Source organism: Giraffa tippelskirchi, chromosome 10, assembly GCF_054371585.1.
Source record: "Giraffa tippelskirchi isolate mGirTip1 chromosome 10, T2T-mGirTip1v1.2.pri, whole genome shotgun sequence".
Taxonomy (NCBI): Eukaryota; Metazoa; Chordata; class Mammalia; order Artiodactyla; family Giraffidae; genus Giraffa; species Giraffa tippelskirchi.
In genome coordinates this window covers 155,724,643-155,741,940 of record NC_137284.1, presented here as the reverse complement: position 1 = coordinate 155,741,940, position 17,298 = coordinate 155,724,643, and the positions used below count along the sequence as shown (strand labels likewise).

Genomic DNA, 17,298 nt, shown 5'->3' with positions numbered 1-17,298 from the left:
AACCAATGGTCTCAAGGACTCCTGAGATCAGAGAGCAAAGGCAGGAGGTGGAAGTGGAGGTGGAGATGGGTAAGGAGGGCAAATGGAGAGTGGATTGGTGGGTGGGGAACGTGGCTGTGTAGAAGGGAAGAATCACTCACTCTTGGGGCTGGAAGGGATCTCAGAGATTAGCTTGTTTGATCTCCTCATTTTACAGGTAAGGAAAGTGAGATTTAGCCATCCTCCTAAAGTTACACAGCCAACAGGCCCCTTTCCATCACCTCTGATCTGGTTCAAGTCTTCCACATCTCTCCTTGGACTACTGCACGGCTTCATGTGGCAGGTGATACTTTTCCAAGATAGTCATGCCAACAGATCCATTGCAGGTGCTTGTCTTATGTCAGTGACACTCCTCCATTGAGAAGGCGGGGGGGTCTGTGTTCCTCTCTTTGAATCTGATGGGCCATCATTATGGCAGAAGTTATTTTGTGTGACTTTCTAGGTTAAGTCATTGAAGGTGGTGCAGCTGCTGCCTGGACCTCTCTGGGGACACTTGTCCTTGGAACCCAGCCACCACGCTGTGAGGAAGCCAGGCAGCCACGAAGAAAGGCTTCATGTAGGCATTCTGGCCCCAGTCCTGAGATCCCAGCTGACAGCCAGCAACAACCACCAAATGTGAGTGAATGAGCCTTTCAGTCCTGGGTTGAGTGGAGCAGACACAAGTGGTCCCGGTGGAACTGGCCCAAATGGCAGACCCACGAGCAAAATAAATGCTGTCATTGATTTAAGTCATTGAGGTTTGGGATGATTGAAACACCTTATGTCTGCCTCTGTTTCTCCAAACTATGATACACATTTCATTAATTCAGTGGATCTATATTAGATGCCAGTCATATGCTGGGAGATGTATGAAGACAGATATGATTTCTACACTCAAGGACAATACATTTCAGGTGCCACCACTGTTCCTCTGCACACACAATAAAACCCATACTCCTCAGCCCTCTGCTCATGGTTGCAGCCTACCGCTCCACTGACATAACACCAAAATATTTCATCCCCAGACCTGAATTCACTCTCCACTCTCTGCCTTCGTTCATGTTGTCCCTTCCAGCTGCCCCACCTCCTAGGTCTTCAAGGACCTGCTCTGGAATCTTGTCCCTTCCCCAGGCCCTGCCGGACTCCTCCAGTTGGAGGTGATTGCCACTTCCCTGGAATCCCATGGCACTTACTGCAGACTGCACACTTTCTGTCTGCACATTGCCTCTTCAAGCTGCAGCAGACTGTGAATCCCTGGAGGAGGGAACCTGGCTTGTCCCTTCTGTCCCTCACAGCACCTGGCAGAGGGCCCAGCACCTAGGAGGCCCCAGCAAACATCTGTTGACGTGACTAGTAGCAGAACCAGAACGGAAAGTCAGGTGTTCTGAATCCTAGTCTCCAGTGCCCTGCTTGCTTCTCTGGATAGGGCCAGGGCAGGGGAAAGTCCCAGCCGTGGAGGTTTTCAGGTGGGTGGGAGAAGACCTTGGTTATGGCTGGGGGTGACAGGATCATTGTACGTGAAGCTGCAGATGGCCGGGAGGGGATGGAGCTCTGGCTCCTGGCCAGGGCTTTGTGGTGGGTCCCTCCCTCTCTCCCTTTTTGCTCTCAGCAAGCCCTGAGCACCCATTTCTGGAGGGAAAACGTGCTGTTTCTTTGACCTTCCTCTCCTCCAACCCCCGTTCATTCCTGAGAACATCTTCCTTCTCAGGGCCCAGTCACACAGAAACCCAGGCTCCACGTGCTATCCGTGCCTCCCCCTGCACCGCAAGGGCCGGCTCTGCATTCTGTGTTCTTCTCTGGGGTTTCTGAGGAGCCCCGTTCTCTGAGTTCTCTTTCCTGCGCCCACCTGATCAGAACTGCTCCCTGGTCCCAGTGGTTGTCACTGGCTCTCCTGGGCCCCATGCCAGCTGCACCTCGCCTGGCCTGTCCCTTAGGGGTTCAACAGCTGGAGCAGGTTTCAGTTCCTCTTTGTCTCCAGGGACAGGCGCCCTCAGACTGAGCAGGAGCAGAGAGTGGGGTGGGGAGGATGTTGTCCAAAGACTTCTCCCTGTGCTGTCTCTTTCTAGGAGCTGGGAAGGGCCTGTTTGGCTCACTGTCCGTGTGCAGCCTATCCCCTCTCCCAACGCATAGTCTCAGGCTGGGTGGGGGAGGGCACTTCCTAGGACTCATCCCTGCAAATGGCTCTGTGAGCCCCACTGGGGGTGGGGCGGATTCTGGGGCTCGGGTGTTAAGGCTGAGTACTTTCCTCTCTCTGCGGAAACTGGGGTCAGTGGAGGTGGGGAGGTGGGTGGGCGGGGGTGGCTTCTCTATCACCTCCTCTGCTGCCCCTGACCTCCTGGGGGCCTGGCACCTGTGGTCACAGGAAGAATGTCTATGCTGTGAGCTCTTCTGTATCTCACAGCCTCTGTTCCTGGTCCCCGTCCTGGGCTGCGGGGATGGTTCCATGCGGCTGCCTTCTGGCCTCCAGGAAGTCAGTAATCTGTATTTGGCTGTGACTTCTGAGTGAGGGGTGTGTGTGTGTGTGAGAGAGAGACAGACAGACAGACAGACAGACTGGCATCTCCTTAGCCTGAGGCCACAACTCTCTCCTTGCCTGCCTGCCTCTAAGCACAGGAAGGGGGCTACCCTATGCCTGGTGTCCTTTCTGTTGGGAGGATCACTGGTCTCTCTGATTCCTTCATCCTCCTGGGAACATGGGAGCCTCAGGGTGGACAGCTGGCCAGGCCAGAGGAGATGCCCCTTCCACTTCTCTTTCCCCATGCCCAGTCTCACTGCAGGCCCGTTCTCACTCTCTCAGTCCCTTGACCTGGAGGGGAAGACACCCCAGTTGGAGGTGGATCACCCTAGACTTAGGGCTGGCAAAACAGCATCCAGGGGGTAGTCGGTCATCGACTGGGTTCCTCCCAGCACCTCGAGGGGTGGATGTGCCTCATGCCGGGTCACTGAAGACGGGGCACCTGTGCCACCTTGGGCATCTTGAAGGGCAAGTGAGGAAGCTGCGGGAGGTGGTGAGGGCTGAGGGGATGACTGTAAAGACAAGAGCCTCTGGTCTTTTTTAGAATCAGCTGGTGGAGCCACCTCCTTCTCTCCCACTGGCTGCCTCCCTGAGTCACTGCCCACCCACCAGCAAATTAAAAAGGGGTGTCATCTGCTGGCCGGTGGCCCCATCCGGCCCCCAGGGTTTGCCTCTTTCTGCTCCGGGGTGGAAGGTGAAAGTCTAGGTAGGGTGGCCTCCGCAAGACCTTGTTCCCCTGGGGCTGTCTCTTTCCAGCCTCTGCTTCTTCCTCCGCCCTTTGTTCCTCCCCTCCCCCCACGTGCCATGATGGTTCTCCCCGGTGACAAGACCCACCCCCTTGCTCCAAGGACAGAGGCAGCTGCAAGGCCTCAGGGGCCCCCCACATGGCCCCATCCATCTCGCCGGTCTGTGATCCGGGCTGCAGGGGAGGGGACCCGCGGACGGCGGCGGGTCCCTCGCCGACTCCTCCCCGCGGCCAGCCCAGCTGTCAACGCTCGCCTACCGGCCCCGGCCGTCCCCGAGGCCCTGCCTGGCCGCTCCGGCCGGGGACACTGCGCCCCGGAGACCCTCAGGCAGACCGGAGCGGGCGGTGGGCAGGCGGCGGCGGCCACCCTGCCTTGCCCTTGAGCATCCCCGGGCCTCCTTGCCTAAATAAGGGAGCTGCAGCTGGAGGGAGCCAGCTGGCCGCGGGGAGGGGCCTGCGGCTGGGCCAGGGTTTTCCGAGGGGCTGGGCCGCCGCCTCGCCGCAGGGCCCCGAGCCCGCCGATTGGGCCTGCACCGCCGGCCCCGCGCTGCAGCGGGAGGGAGGGCCCTTCGCCCAAGGGGATCCCCAAGGCTGGAACCTCGCGTTCGGGGGCCTCTCTTTGATTCCGCAGCGAGGAGGCCGAAACCGCTGTCACCATGCCCCTCTCTGGGCAGGAGAGCCTGAAATCACCCCCAGAAAGGGCTGTGTGTGTGTCTGTGTGTGTCTGTGTGTGTGTGTGTTGAGGAGCGCCCTGACCCTGGGTGCGTGCCCCCCCTCAAATCTCATGCACTCATCTCAAATCTCGGTGGCCGGGGGGCCTCCAGGTTGTCTGGCCCTTCACGTTTCTCGGGCCTCCCCTGACCCTGGCCTTGTCCTCCCAGAGCCCAGGCCTCGCCCGTGTCGCCGACAGCGGGCGTTGGGCGCACGCCGTGTGTATACGAGCCGGTGCTCGGCGAGGTGGGGGACCGGGGCGTCCGGGCCGGCCCTCTCCCTTAGGGGAGACGTCAGGTCCTTCAGTCCCTCCAGGAGAGAGCGGGGCTGGGGCGAAACCCCTCCCCCCCCCGGCCCCGGTCTCCTCCCTGGCGCCCTCAAGGCCGGCCCTCGCACCTGTCCTCACGGTTCCCCTGCCTAAGGGTCCCTTCCCCCTCTTGAGGCGCGCGAGTCCCGGGGGCTCCGGGGCTGAGCGAGGGGCTGGGGTAGGGGGGAGCCCTTGGCGCAGCTCAGCCAATGGGAAGGGCGGGCGCGCGGGGTGTGTGGGGGGAGAGGGCGGCGCTGCGGGCGCGCGGCGGGCGGGAGGGGGCCGGGAGGCGGGGGCCGGAGCCCGAGGGGCGCGCGCCGCGTTAACCCTTCCGCGGCCGGGCCGAGCCGCAGGCGCAGCCCGAGCCGCGGGCGCCGGAGCGGCTGTCGGCGCGGCGGGCGGGAGCCGGGAGCCGGGAGCCCGGCGCGCTCGGGCGGGCGGAGCGCAGCGCGGGGACGCGGCAGAGCGGGGCCCGCGGCTCGGGCTGGGGCCGGCAGACAGGTGTGCGGGCGGCCGGAGCTCAGGCCGGGCCCACGGTCCAGAGCCGGCGCCTAGCGGAGGGACCCCGCGCCCGCAACCCAGTCCGGGCCGCGCCCGTGATCTGCCTGGCCGCGGGGTGCGGGGACCACGGCCGGGCCGGGCCATCCGAAGCCTGTGTTGGGCCGGGCCGGGCCGGGGTGGGTGGCGGCCCGCCCGGCCCGCCCATGGGCTCAGGATGCCGGTGCGGAGGGGCCACGTCGCGCCGCAGAACACCTTTCTGGACACCATCATCCGCAAGTTTGAGGGCCAGAGTGAGTGGGGGAGGGGGCCCGTGGGGAGGGGGCTCTGGGGGCGGGCCGAGCTCTCCGGAGAGTCAATGGGGGGGCGTGCCCGGGCCGTGTGCAGCCGATAAGTGAGTCTGTGGTGGCTGGTGACCCCAAGGCCCTGGCCGGGGGTCGCAGGGGCCGGGCTTGGTGCTGGGGGGCTGTGGGCTTGGGGCCAAGGGGCCTGGGGTTGGGGCGCGCAGCAGGAGGCTCAGGTTAGACTGCGATCGATTGATGGGGGAGTGTGTGAGTGTGACACCCTGAGTGTGCAGGGAAGGGAGGTAGGATGGGAGTGTGCAGGTATCTAACTCTGGAGGCCTGGGTGTGAATGGGGCTGTGTGGACCGAGAACAGGAGAATGTACCTGGCCAGAAGTCTGGGACCCTGAGACCACTGTGCGGGTGCAGGTCCTGATGGTTTCTGGAGACTGAAAGCCGAGCATATAGGGTCAGCGCCTCATGTGGTCTTGGGAGTGTGTGTGTGTGTCACCCATGAGTTCACCCTGCATGGGCAGAGGGGAGGTATCTGACAGGCTGTGAGCTCTGGGCCTTGGGGGTGACAGGGAGCCAGGACCCAGGCTAGGTTTTTGCGGGTCTAAGTAGGCTCTGTGTTGCAATGACCCTGTGTTGCTGTTTTTTTCTGTCCTGAGCCCCTTGGTGGGGACTATAGCAGCCCTAATGCCGGCTAGTAGGAGAGGTTTTCAGAAGTGTCCCAGGCTAGGTGAACGTTCTGCGTGTGGGTGTTTGCACCCTCCTGGCATGCGTGTGTCTGTCCCCAACACTGCATGTGCCGTGGTGGGTGTGACTGCCAAGGGCCCTGGGAGCGGGTGACATTCCTTGCCTGTGACCCTGTGAGCACAGGACGACGTGTGCTTGTAACTGAGGTGGGGGAAGGGAGGGGTCAGTTCGATGGTCATCATTGTCTGAAGCAGAGGAACAAGATGATCCTTAGGGGGAGGAGACTGCCGTGGTGGAGGGCACTGAGGCCAGGTCTTCCCTTCCCACAGGCTCGGGAGGCTTGGGAAGAAGCTGGGCTGGGAGCTGGGGGCCTGCCTTCCGGTCCCACCTCTGCCTGCCCACTGACTACTATGTGACCTTGAGCGCTTCTCTTCCACCTCTGGGAAGTAGGGGGGTCTGCCAAAGGGGACTTTCAGGTCCTTTCTGTCTCGATGGTTCCAGGAGCTCAGTGAAGGAGGCGGTGGGGGGGGCGGGCAGGGTAGGGACTGCCTTCGAAGAAACTGGCTCTTCTCTCCAGGCCTAGGAGTGGGGGCCAGGTGGTTTTCCGTCTCTAAAGCTGGTGCGTGTGGGGGTGGTACCCAGGACTGCCTTGGGCTTAGGTGGAGATGGAGGCTCAGTCAGGGGTCATTTCCTGTGAGAGGGTGCCCTACCTTCTAGGGTTGAGGGCTGCCTGGGAATTTTGTGTCGGGGGCTGGGGAACTGACCTAAAGATGACCCGTCTTCAAAAAGTAACTTCCTGGAGGCCTGAGGGCAAGGGAGGCGAGGAAGGCAGGAGGAGGCCAGTTCTTGATGCAGCAGCCTTGCCCATGGAACCGCCCAGGGCTGCAGCCTGGGGGCAGTGCCCGCTGGCAAGGGAGGGGGCAGGGTTCCCACTGCTGCCGAAAGCCCCAGCATTAAAGGCTAAACTGGCCGGAAACTTCTGTGTTTATAAAAAGCTCTTATCCTCAGAGCATCTTTCCTGGCACAAGCTGGGGCCGCTGCCTGCCTGCTGCTCACCCACCAGCCTGGCTCTTGGGGCAGGTGTGGAGGAAGTGAGCCCAGTCTAGCAGCAGCGGGTCCACCGGGGCACGTCACCTTGATGGGACCAAAGTGGGGAAAGCCTCGCATCCCTGGGGAGAAAGCCCCTTTCCTGGGTCTGTCTGCTTACATGCTGGCCGGCCCTGGGCTCTGGGTGTTTGCAGGGTTTGGAGTTTGCTCCCTGTGACCTTGGGCCTCTGCCCATGATCCTCCGCTGATTCCTCACCTCTGCCAGACCTAGGTTCAAAAGCTGGTTTTCCAGGCTGCAAGATGAGGGTATGAACTTCTTTGGAGTCTGTTTCTTCACCTACAAAAGGAGCATAATGATGGGGCTGTCAAGAGTATTAAATGAGAGAAGGGATCTGAGGTGCTCACGTGGTACTACCTCCCTCGTCATCGTCGTCTTTTCGGTGCGCCCACTCCCCAGTCCCTGACTGCCCTTGGAGGGGGTGCAGAAGTCCCGGAAGTGCTAACCTGGCAGGGTCCGCTGGTACTCGGAGGAGTGATTTCCTAGGGATCCCTGGGATAGGGAGTGCCCCCCCTCTCCCCAAGTCTAGAGAGCCGGGGTCAGGAAGAGAAGCCAGAACCAGTGCAAAAGGGAAGGCTGGCCGCCATCTCTGGCCCTTCCCAGGCTCCGTCTCCAGGCTCAGTGTTTATCCCTCCGCCGCGGCTGCTGACACGCGTTGCCGACACCCGCCCAGACTGGCCTCGGCCCCGGGCGCGCGGAGGGGGCGGCGGACTGCTGGCAGCCTGCCCGGGGAAGCCACGCAGCCAGCCCGCTGGCCAGGCGGCGGGGGGAAGGGGGCGCGCCGCCGGGCCGGAGCCGGCCAAGGCACCTGTGTCGGGGCACAGCTGCGTTCGTTCCCTGTTAGGGACCCCAGGCCCCGCTGTGCTTCCTGGGGCGGGGAGTCCCCGGGCGGGCAACTGGGTGTGACAAAAGAACGCGGGCAAGGGCTAGGGACCCCGGGGTGCAGGGGTCCCTGCTCACGTGCCCGCTTATTAACCCCCCCCCCCCCGCCCCAGGCCGCAAGTTCATCATCGCCAACGCTCGGGTGGAGAACTGCGCTGTCATCTACTGCAACGACGGCTTCTGCGAGCTGTGCGGCTACTCGCGGGCCGAGGTGATGCAGCGGCCGTGCACCTGCGACTTCCTGCACGGGCCGCGCACGCAGCGCCGGGCCGCCGCGCAGATCGCGCAGGCCCTGCTGGGCGCCGAGGAGCGCAAAGTGGAGATCGCCTTCTACCGGAAAGATGGTAGGTGCGGCCTGGGGCGGGGCGGGGCCGCGACGAGGGGCGGGGCCACGGTGGGGGCGGGGCTGGAAGGCCGCGGGGGCGAGGCCGTTGGGTGAGGGGCGGCCAGAGATTGGCCGGAGTCCCGGCCGTGGACCCCAGCCGGAGCCGGGGGGTGGGCGTGACCCCAGCCGGGACCTGTGCAGTGCGCCAGGTGGGAGGTGCGGGCAGCAGGGCGGTCCGGATCTCTTGGCCTCAAGCACTAAGTTGAGATTGTTTTATGGGGTGGCCTGGGGGCTGCTTGGCTGTGGTCTGGCGCCTCTGGTTCCTTCCTCCCTGGGCAGATGTGGGCGCGTTGAGCTGGCTGGGTTGGAGTTTGACGGCGCGGCCCTGGGATGGCATTATGCGTGCCCGGACAGAGGTAATGAAAGTCCAGGCTGATGGTTGGGCGCTGACCTCTGGCCACAGGCCTCCAGCCACCCTAGTCCCTGCCAGGTAACTGGTCTGGGCATTGTCCTCGAGGCGAGGCGGGGAAGGGCTGCAGGACTCTGGCTGGCTCTCAGCTGCCTCTTTCCTGTCCCTAGTCTTCCGAGCTTCACCTGGGCGGGAGGTGGTGTGCCTCTCCCCACAACCTCAGTTCCCTTTGTCTCATCTTTTGAGCGCCCCGCCCTGCACCCCTTGCTGCGCCAGGTGTCTCTGCTCAGCCACCGCCTCCCCGCCCAGCTGCTCTGGGTTTCCGGAGAGCGGATAAACAGAGCCCTGGGAGGGACTGCTCCCACACCCGCTCCTGCCCTGGCCCCGGGTGGAGCCCTGCTCAGGGAGGCCAGTGCAGCAAGGCTTTGGGGGACCTGCAGGTAGCAGGGGGCTGGGGAGGGGCTCCAGATGGTGCCACAGGGCTGCCCACAGTGCTGCTGTCCCGTGTGTATGTGACCAGCACTTATTGAGCCCCTGGGAGCCGGATGAAGCATGGTCTGGAGATGGGGTAAGGTACCAGACCAGAGGTTCCTGCCCACCGCCTGCTTACCCGCTGTGGACAGCACTCTCTGTCGACCCCCCTGGGGACAGACTGAGCCAGTAGCCCGTGTGTGCCCCTGGCCTTTGCTCAGGGTTCACTAAGACTGCCCTGCAAAGGCTTAGGTCCCCAGATGGTCTTGCTTTCACAAGCGTGTCTAGCTGTGAGATCCCTGGACAGAATCAGAGCGGCATATGGTCATGGGGACCCGTGGAAGAGAGTTTGCTCATAGCACAATGGGCATGCTGGCTAGGAGACAAGGGCTGGGAAGATTTGATGCAAACTCTGCAGGTAGGGCCTTCCTTCCGACTCTTCACTCAAATCTCCCCAGAACCTTAATCAGAGCAGGTGAGCAGGTCCGCTTTTATATCTGCCTGGCAATCTAGTACTAGCTAACGTCAGTGGGTGCTCTGTGTGCACCGGACCCTGGGCTGACTGTTTCACTTGCACTCTCTCATGGAATCTTTGCAACGACGCTGGGAGGTTAGATGCTAGTTTTTCTCCACTTTGTGGGATAAGGAAACTGAAGTTTAGGGAAATTACGAAATTTCCCTTAAACAAAGATAAAGAATCTGATTGCAATGCAGGAGACCCAGGTTTGAGTCCTGGCTCGGGAAGAGACCCTGGAGAAGGAAATGGCAACCCAGTCCAGTTTTCTTGCCTGGAGAATCCGATGGACAGAGGAACCTGGTGGGCTATAGTCCATGGGGTCAGAAGAGTGGGACATGACTTAGCGACTAAACCATCACCACCAAGAAACTTTCCTAGAGAGTACAGAGCTGGGAGTGGAACCGTGTCTGTCCCTTCAGAGCCCTGTCCACTCTGCGTTCATGCGTTGAAAATGACACAGAATAATTACAGGTGTATCTATATATCCTGCCTGTTGTGGCACGCACACTTTTACTTGGAAAGTGTGCAATCTGCTAGTGTCATGAAAAGAATGTGAATATATAAGTCCCTGGGTTCGGGACTCACACCAGAAATTCTGCAGGATGGACCAAGTTGGTTATTGCCTTGGTCCTGTTTCTACTTCTGGGCCTGCATGCCTGCTGAGCCCCTCGGTGGCACCCTGAGTGCTTCTGTTTTTGCTGTAGTGTGTCAGGAGCTGGCCCTCTGTCCCTCCTGCCCCAGGCTGGCTCCTTTGGGAGAGGATGGCTCTGGGACCCCTTCTGCTGAGGTGCTATCATGGAATCTGGGTGACCTTGCGGATCACTTAATCCAGCCCACTCAAGTTACAGATGGAAAAACTGTAGAAGCGGAGGTCAAGTTACCCATGAATCAATGGAGACAGTGGGACTGAAACAGGCCTCCCATCCAAGTTCAAGTTATTTCCCCACCCCAGTTATTTCCCTACTCCAATTGGGGCTGTGACCCAGAAGGTTCTATGCCAGCCCTCCCTGCCTGCCTGCCCCCTTCTCTCCTCTCACTAGTTTCCCTGGGGATCAGGTGTCTCCTGGTGGTCAACAGCCTGGCCTGGGCCCTCAGGTCACATGGGCCCCTGCCTGTCCTGGCACTCGGGGCCCAGGGTGCAGGCAGTTCTCCTCTGCCACCCCTCCCTGTCCCTTTGCTCAGCCCTTTGGGCAGATCTCCGTGCCTGAGCTGGGCCGCATGTGCGTGTTCGTGAGCTCACAGCCTGGTGCATGGGCAGCGGAGGAGAGGCCAGTGCTGCCTCTTGTTTCTGGCCAGGCCTTTCTCAGGGTCTTGGCCCGGGCCGGCCAGGGCAGAGTGGGTCCCTGGGCTCCAGCCCCAGGGAGGTGGGTGGCTGGAAGGGGGGCGGGGCCTCCTGCTGGCAGGCGCCCCTGTGGACAGCTGTGCTGTGTCGGTGCCTCGAGCCCAGCTCTGTGTAGCGTCAAGGCCCCGAGCCAGACAGCCCCATTATTTAGCTGCTGGGACTGCTGGGAGGTGGGGAGGCCCGACTGGGGGGGGAGCAACACAGGGTGCCGGGGGTGTTCTGGCTCTGTGTCCGTGCCCCTTCACGACAGGCTGGGGATTAAGGTGGAACTGGGGGCAGAGCCCAGCAGCGCGGGGCAGGCAGGTGGCCGGCATCCACGCCCCGGGCTTGGGGTGCTACCTGGGTAGGGAGCGATGCTGGGGCATACCTGCTTTCCAGGCCACCCCAGGAGGGCCGCGGCCCCTTCCAGCATGGCCCCTCCTCTGTCCCCTGAGCTCTTTGTTTCTGCCTCTCCGTCTCTGCCGCCTGCCGGTCCTGTCCCCGTGGTCTTCATCTCCTTCCCCCGGCAGCTGTCTCTCTTTCTCTCCTCCCTTCGGCACCCCGGAGCCTCCCTCCTTGCCTCTGTCCCTCTGCCCTGGTGGCCTCCGCCTCTTGGCGCTCCAAGTTCTCTGTCTGTCCTGGCCTGGTCTCCATGTCCCCGTGTCCCCGGGAGCCTGTGCGTGGGTGGGGATGGGGGTGTCTCTAGAGAAGAGTCTGTCGGCTTCTTCACTCCAGCTGCAGGCTGGTTGTCATGGTAACAGGGTCAGAGGGCCCCCGCTGCAACAGCTGAGCTGTGGGCTGGGGGAAGGGTGGGGGCCAGAAGGCCAGTGTGGTCCCCAGGGTCCCCAGAGCCCGTGGCGAGCCAGAACCCCCGAGGTGGCCCCACTCCTGCTGGTCTGTGGTCCCCAGACTCACACTTCAGATTCCCAGGTGTTTGTGCAGGCACTCCTAGCTCCAGTGACACTTCCTCTGGGTCTCCTGTGACCGGCCACATGGTGGTGGTTTAGTCGCTACGTCATGTCCAACTGCTGCGACCCCGTGGACTGTAGCCTGCCAGGCTCCTCTGTCCATGGGGTTCTCCTAGGCAAGAATACTGGAGTGGGTTGCCATTTCCTCCTCCAGGGGATCTTCCCCAGCCAGGGATTGAAGCCATGTCTCTTGCACTGCAGGTGTATTCTTTATCCCTGAGCCACCTGGGAAGCCATATCCCGGGCTATTTCACTCTCTCCTCCCTGGTCCCCGAGGGCTGACTCCTCACTGTGACACACCTCCTTCTCCATCATGGCCCCAGGCTCAGACACCCACTCCCTGCCACCCTGTCCCCTCCAAGCTGCGATCCTCAGGCCCCCAGACCCCTATCACTCAGGGTGGCTGGTGAGGGAGCCCTTGGGTAGGTTAAGTCTGACAGGCAGGTCAGATGGAGGCTGGTGCCCGGGCATGTGTTCTGTGTCCTTGAGATGGAGCAGACCAGGGTGAGCCCAAGAGGAGTGAGGTTAGACACAACCCTTTTCTTGAGAGGCTGCGGAAGCCACTGGGGGCCCCCCTCCACCTTGGGCCTTCTGATCAGGGCCTAGGTCAGGCTGGAGTCGGGCAGGTGAGGCCCTTGCATGGTGGTGGCTGGGATCTGGGCAGGGGGGCTGCGTCAGAGCCCAGCAGCGCTTTTCCTGCACGGCTCCAGACAGGGATCATTCCTGAGCCGGAGCAGGGTGCCCTGGCCTGCGTGGGGGGCTTCGTGTCCCAGCCCCACCCTGGGGGCCAGGCGGGCCTGCCTCCACCGAGAATGTGGGCCACTCCTGGCCTCTTCTGGGGTCTGGAGAGTGTCGGGAGGGCGGCTCCTCCGTGTTGTGTCTGCTGGAGCCCCCGAGAGGAGCTATGTAAATATTTGTGCAGAGCGCGTCTGGGATGGGAGCAGAGTTTGACGGTGGCCTTGGGCTCTGAGGAGGGGGGCGGTGGGCAGCAGGAGGGCCAGCCGGGGGGCGTGAGACAGGGAGCCTCAGCCTCTTCTCTGCCTGGAGGTGGCTTCCGGGGAGGTGGGGCTTCAAAGAGCCCCAGACAGTCCTTTCACAGGATGCTTAATCCTCCTGAGGGGGCTTGGAAGGCCTCCCTTTGGGATCTGCTCGCCTGGGTGGAGAGCGAACCTTTCTCTTTATAAAGACGTTCTCTTGCGTCACCCCTGCCCTGTCAGCAGGGAGGGGTGTGGACACGGCCCACCCTCAGTGTGAAAGAATTTCACTGACACTTTCCCCCCTGACGTAGGAGGAGGTGCCCATGGAGTCAGGGCTGGAAGAAGGGACGCAGAGGGATACCCGGGACAAGTGATGAGTATGTGGGAGGCTCAGGGTGAACCACTGTCCCCCTAAAGTCCCTTCCTGTCCATGGCCCAGGACCCATAAAGAGCTCCACGCTGTGACCCGTGGTGGGCCTCAATCGGGCCCCTCTCTGAATTCGGTCACCTGCGTAACTGAACTAGAAGCTCCTTGAGGGCTAGGCAGTGTCTTCTTCTCCTTAACCCCCATCTCCCCGGCTCACAGTTCTGGGTGAGGCTGCTGCGTCTGACTCCCCTCTAGACTGTAAGCTCCAGGAGGGCAGCCGGCGGTCTCTTTTGTGCTGCGCGGCGACTGTGTGTCTGCTGCGCAGGGGGAGCTGAGTTCCTGCTCGCTGAACAAATGAATGATTGAATGACTCTGGCTGAGTTGTAGGCTGGCTGCGTGACCTTGGATAAAATCACTTCCCATCTGTGGGTCGCGGTGGCTCCCTCTGTGAAGAACTTTAGAATAACAGAATGCCCAGGCTGGGAGGAGGCTTTTAAGAGGATGAGGAGGCTGTCAGAGCTAGAGGAAGAGGGGCCAGGGAGAGGCCGCCGGGCCACCGAGAAAGCTGCGAGTCCCTCAGTCCTGCCATGCGGGGTGGGGGTCATTGTGGGGGAACAGGGATGGCATCTGGGGATTCTCAGTCTTCCCAGAGATGGACCCAGGAGGCCTGGATGGGGGGAGCTGAGCTGGGGCAGGGGGCGATATCACGGGCACCCTCGCTGTTGTGACTACACTTATCGTTTGCAAGCTGGGATGCAGGCTGTGGGCAAGTGGTCCTTAGCAGGGTCCTCCCCAGATGCCAGACTCACTCAGAAAGGCTAAGGGGACTTAGGCAGGTGGCAGGGGCCTGAGTGGGAACTCCAGTCGTTTTCCTCTTTCCATTCGAGTCCTGCCCAGCGCAGAACCCCAACGTCCCCTCTGGGCCATCCAGGCCCTGGCACTGGGACCCCACCCCAGTCTGGCTCATCACGTTGGCCTAGAAGAATCAGGACTCCCAACCTTGACCTCTGTGGCCCCTCCTAACGTGAAGCCTGTTGGTTTGCCCCCAGTACGCTCCTCACCGCACCCTGTGTACAGACCCCGTTGTGCCCCATGGCTGCCTTCTCCCGCCCACCCTGACCCTGCCAGGCACCCAGCCTCGACTGTCCTGTCCTCCCCGAGCCCCATCCACCCATGCCCTGTACCTGCCCCCTCCCGGGGCCTCCCCCCTCCAGGATCTATCTCTCGGACTCTTCTCTCGTCCCAGCGCTGAGACACCGCCCCCACCCCCAGCTGCCACCTTCAGGAAGCTCTCACTGACTGCACCCCTTCATCCCTGCTTCTGACCGGAGTCCACCCCCACCCCACTTCCAGATGGCCAGTTGGGGCCGCGATGGGCCCAGAGCCCCGGGAAATTTGGGTTAATAGAACAAAATGTAGATTCCTGACCAGGGATCAAACCTGTGTCCCCCTACATTGGGGGACCACCAGGGAAGTTCTTCTTTCTCTTTTTGTGGGTTTTTTCCTCTTTTCCTTTTTTCTCAGTTCCCAGTCCCATTACTGTTCCCTTAGGCAGCCATTCAAATGTACTTCCTGTGAATGTGTTGCTTGCATATGTTCTTGCAGAATGTGTGTTTTGTCTGGCTGCGTATAGGTTTAATTTATGTAAATGATATGTGCTGTGTATTGTATTCTGGTGTTCACTTTTGCTGCCCGGGAGTCCGCCTTTGAGTCCAGCCAGCTTGTTGCTTGATACTGAGTCTAGGGCTCCATATTCTCTGGTGTGCTCCTCCCTCATTTTACCTGTCCCCTCTCTTGGGGAGGGCTCTGCAGTTGTCCCGATAAAGGATGTTACGGTGGACATCCTCACACGTGGCCCTTTTTGGACTCATGTGAGGACATCTTTGGGATTTATCCCCAGGAGTGAGTGGCGTTGCTGGATGACAGGATATGTGGACACTTAATTCAACCCAGCACTGTCAGGCTGCGCATGAGCAGGGCTACAGCTAACACCACCCTCCTAAGCAGAGCATAGAATTCCCCTGCATCTCTGACACACTTGGCATTAGCCACCTTGCTAATTTCTGCAGGTGTAAGAGGTGAAAGTGATATCTTACTGCTTTAATTTGCATTTCTTTGATTTCATGCGAGTCCCTGAGCATCATGTAAGTGACTGGTCCGGTTTCTTTCCCCGTGAATTGCCTGCTCATATCCTGGGCTCCCATTTCCATGAAGCTGCTGTCTTTTGTTCTTGTTGATTCGTAAGAGTTGCTTATGGATTCTGGAAATACAAATGCATGCAGTTAAATAGTCAGTGCGCATCCTGGATGTGAATCCCCGTTGACTCAAGACATTGCAAGTATCTGCTCTCAGTCAGTCATCTGTCAGATTTATCCAACAAAGATACTGAATTTTGATACAAGCAAATTTACAGATTTTTTTTTAGCTTTCTTTATGCTTTTGAAGTTTTGTTTAAGAAACCTTTCACTGTCCTGAGGCTGCAAAGATCTACATTTTCTTCTCTTCACTTAAAAACTCAGTTGAGCCTTTAATCCGTCCTGAGCCTACCTCTGTCTGTAGTGTCAAATAAGGATCAAGTTGTATTTTTTTTCTGTGTGCTGAGCCAGTTTTCCCAACACATCAGTAAACAGCCTATTCTTTTCTGTTGATTTGTGGGGCCACTGTCATCCCTGGTTAATTCCCCATGTATCTATGGGTCTGTCTTTGAGCTTTCTTGTTTTGTTTCAAGTATTTATTTGTTCATGCATCAAAACCCCATTAAAAGTATGGCAGTTAGTATGTCTTGGTATCTGGAAAGGCAGGTCTTCCCTCCTTGTTCTTCTTTTTTTAAAAAATGTTATTTATTAATTTTTGACTGCACCGGGTCTGTGTTGCTGTGTGTCAGCTTTCTCTAGTTGAGGTACACAGGCTTCTCATTGCAGTGGCTTCTCTTGTTGCAGAGCATAGTAGTCGTAGCACACAGGCTTAGTTGCCCCGCAGCATGTAGAATCTTCCCGGACCAGGGATTGAACTCATGTCGCCTGCATTGGCAGGCAGACGCTTTACCACTGGACCACCAGGGAAGTCCCCTCCATGTTCTTTTGAAAGGTTGACACACATATTTGAGGACCTATCTTCTCCTTTACAAACTCTAGAGAAAGTTTATCAAGTTCCTGGGAAGAAAAATGCCACTAGAATCTTGATTGGAATTAGATTGGTTTTATAGGTTAATTTGGAGGAGAATTGACATCTTTAAAATATCTGTCTCTTCTGAGAGTCTGGAGTGACTTTCCATTTATCAGATTATTTCTGCATCCTTTATTAGTTTAAAGCTTTTTTTTTTTTTTCCCTATAGAGATCTTGTGCATTCTTGGTCACTTCCTAGATACTTCAGATTTTGTTGCTATTACAAAAGAGATCTTATCTTTGACTACGTATTCTAATGGGCTTCCCAGGTGGCGCTAGTGGTAAACAACCTGCCTGCCAATGCAGGAGACATAAGAGACGCAGGTCTGATGCCTGGATCGGGAAGATTCCCCTGGAGGACGACACGGCAACCCACTCCAGTATTCTTGCCTGGAGAATCCCATGGCCAGAGGAGCTTTGTAGGCTCTAGTCTATAGGGCCACATGGAGTCGGACATGACTGAAGCACCTTTGCACACACATGTTCTAATAGCTTTATGCTGGTGGAGAGAAATGCTGTATGTTCCATGGGCTGATCTTGTATTTGGCAGCCTCCCTGGATGAGCTCTCTTATTAGTTCTAATTGTTTATCTGTTGATTTTATTGGTCCTCTAGGGAGATGATCTTATCATCTGAATAAGTGTGCTTCTCTCTGTTTATGTCTGGGTCATTGCCATATCTGTCGATGGGGGAACGTTCCAGCTGCCTTTTCAGCAGGCTTTCACATGCACATGTATTTGTCTGTTGGAGTCCTGGGAGGTGGGCGAGTCAGGGAAGGGGTGCAAGTCTCTGTTTAATGACTGAGAAGCCAGCGCTTCCCTGATTGGGTGACCTTTGGGACAGGCCCTCTAGGATATGTCAGAAGCCTACGTGGGAGAGCTGTTCTAGAAGCTTGCCGAACCCTGGATGGGGGCAGAGACCCCCCGCTGTCCTAGTGGGCCTCAATTCTGTGTGCCCTTGCTTCCTGTGGCCAGCTGGGTAGGGGTCTTCATGAAGAGGGCTGGTGGGGGTATGAGG

General features: G+C 59.2%; 1 protein-coding gene across 2 annotated transcripts in view; it reads left to right on the top strand.

Moving 5' to 3' along the window:
* Nucleotides 1-4,560: 4,560 nt before the first annotated feature.
* The window catches only part of KCNH2 (potassium voltage-gated channel subfamily H member 2), a 35,996-nt gene continuing 23,258 nt past the window's right edge, over nt 4,561-17,298 (top strand). For both annotated transcript variants that reach the window (XR_014066492.1, XM_081533391.1), the window contains exons 1-2: nt 4,561-5,087; nt 7,876-8,106. Coding sequence is in view for 1 of the 2 variants with exons in the window: in XM_081533391.1 (XP_081389517.1) it covers nt 5,012-5,087; nt 7,876-8,106 (307 nt within the window). In the remaining variant the exon portion in view is untranslated. The remainder of the gene's footprint in view (nt 5,088-7,875; nt 8,107-17,298) is intronic.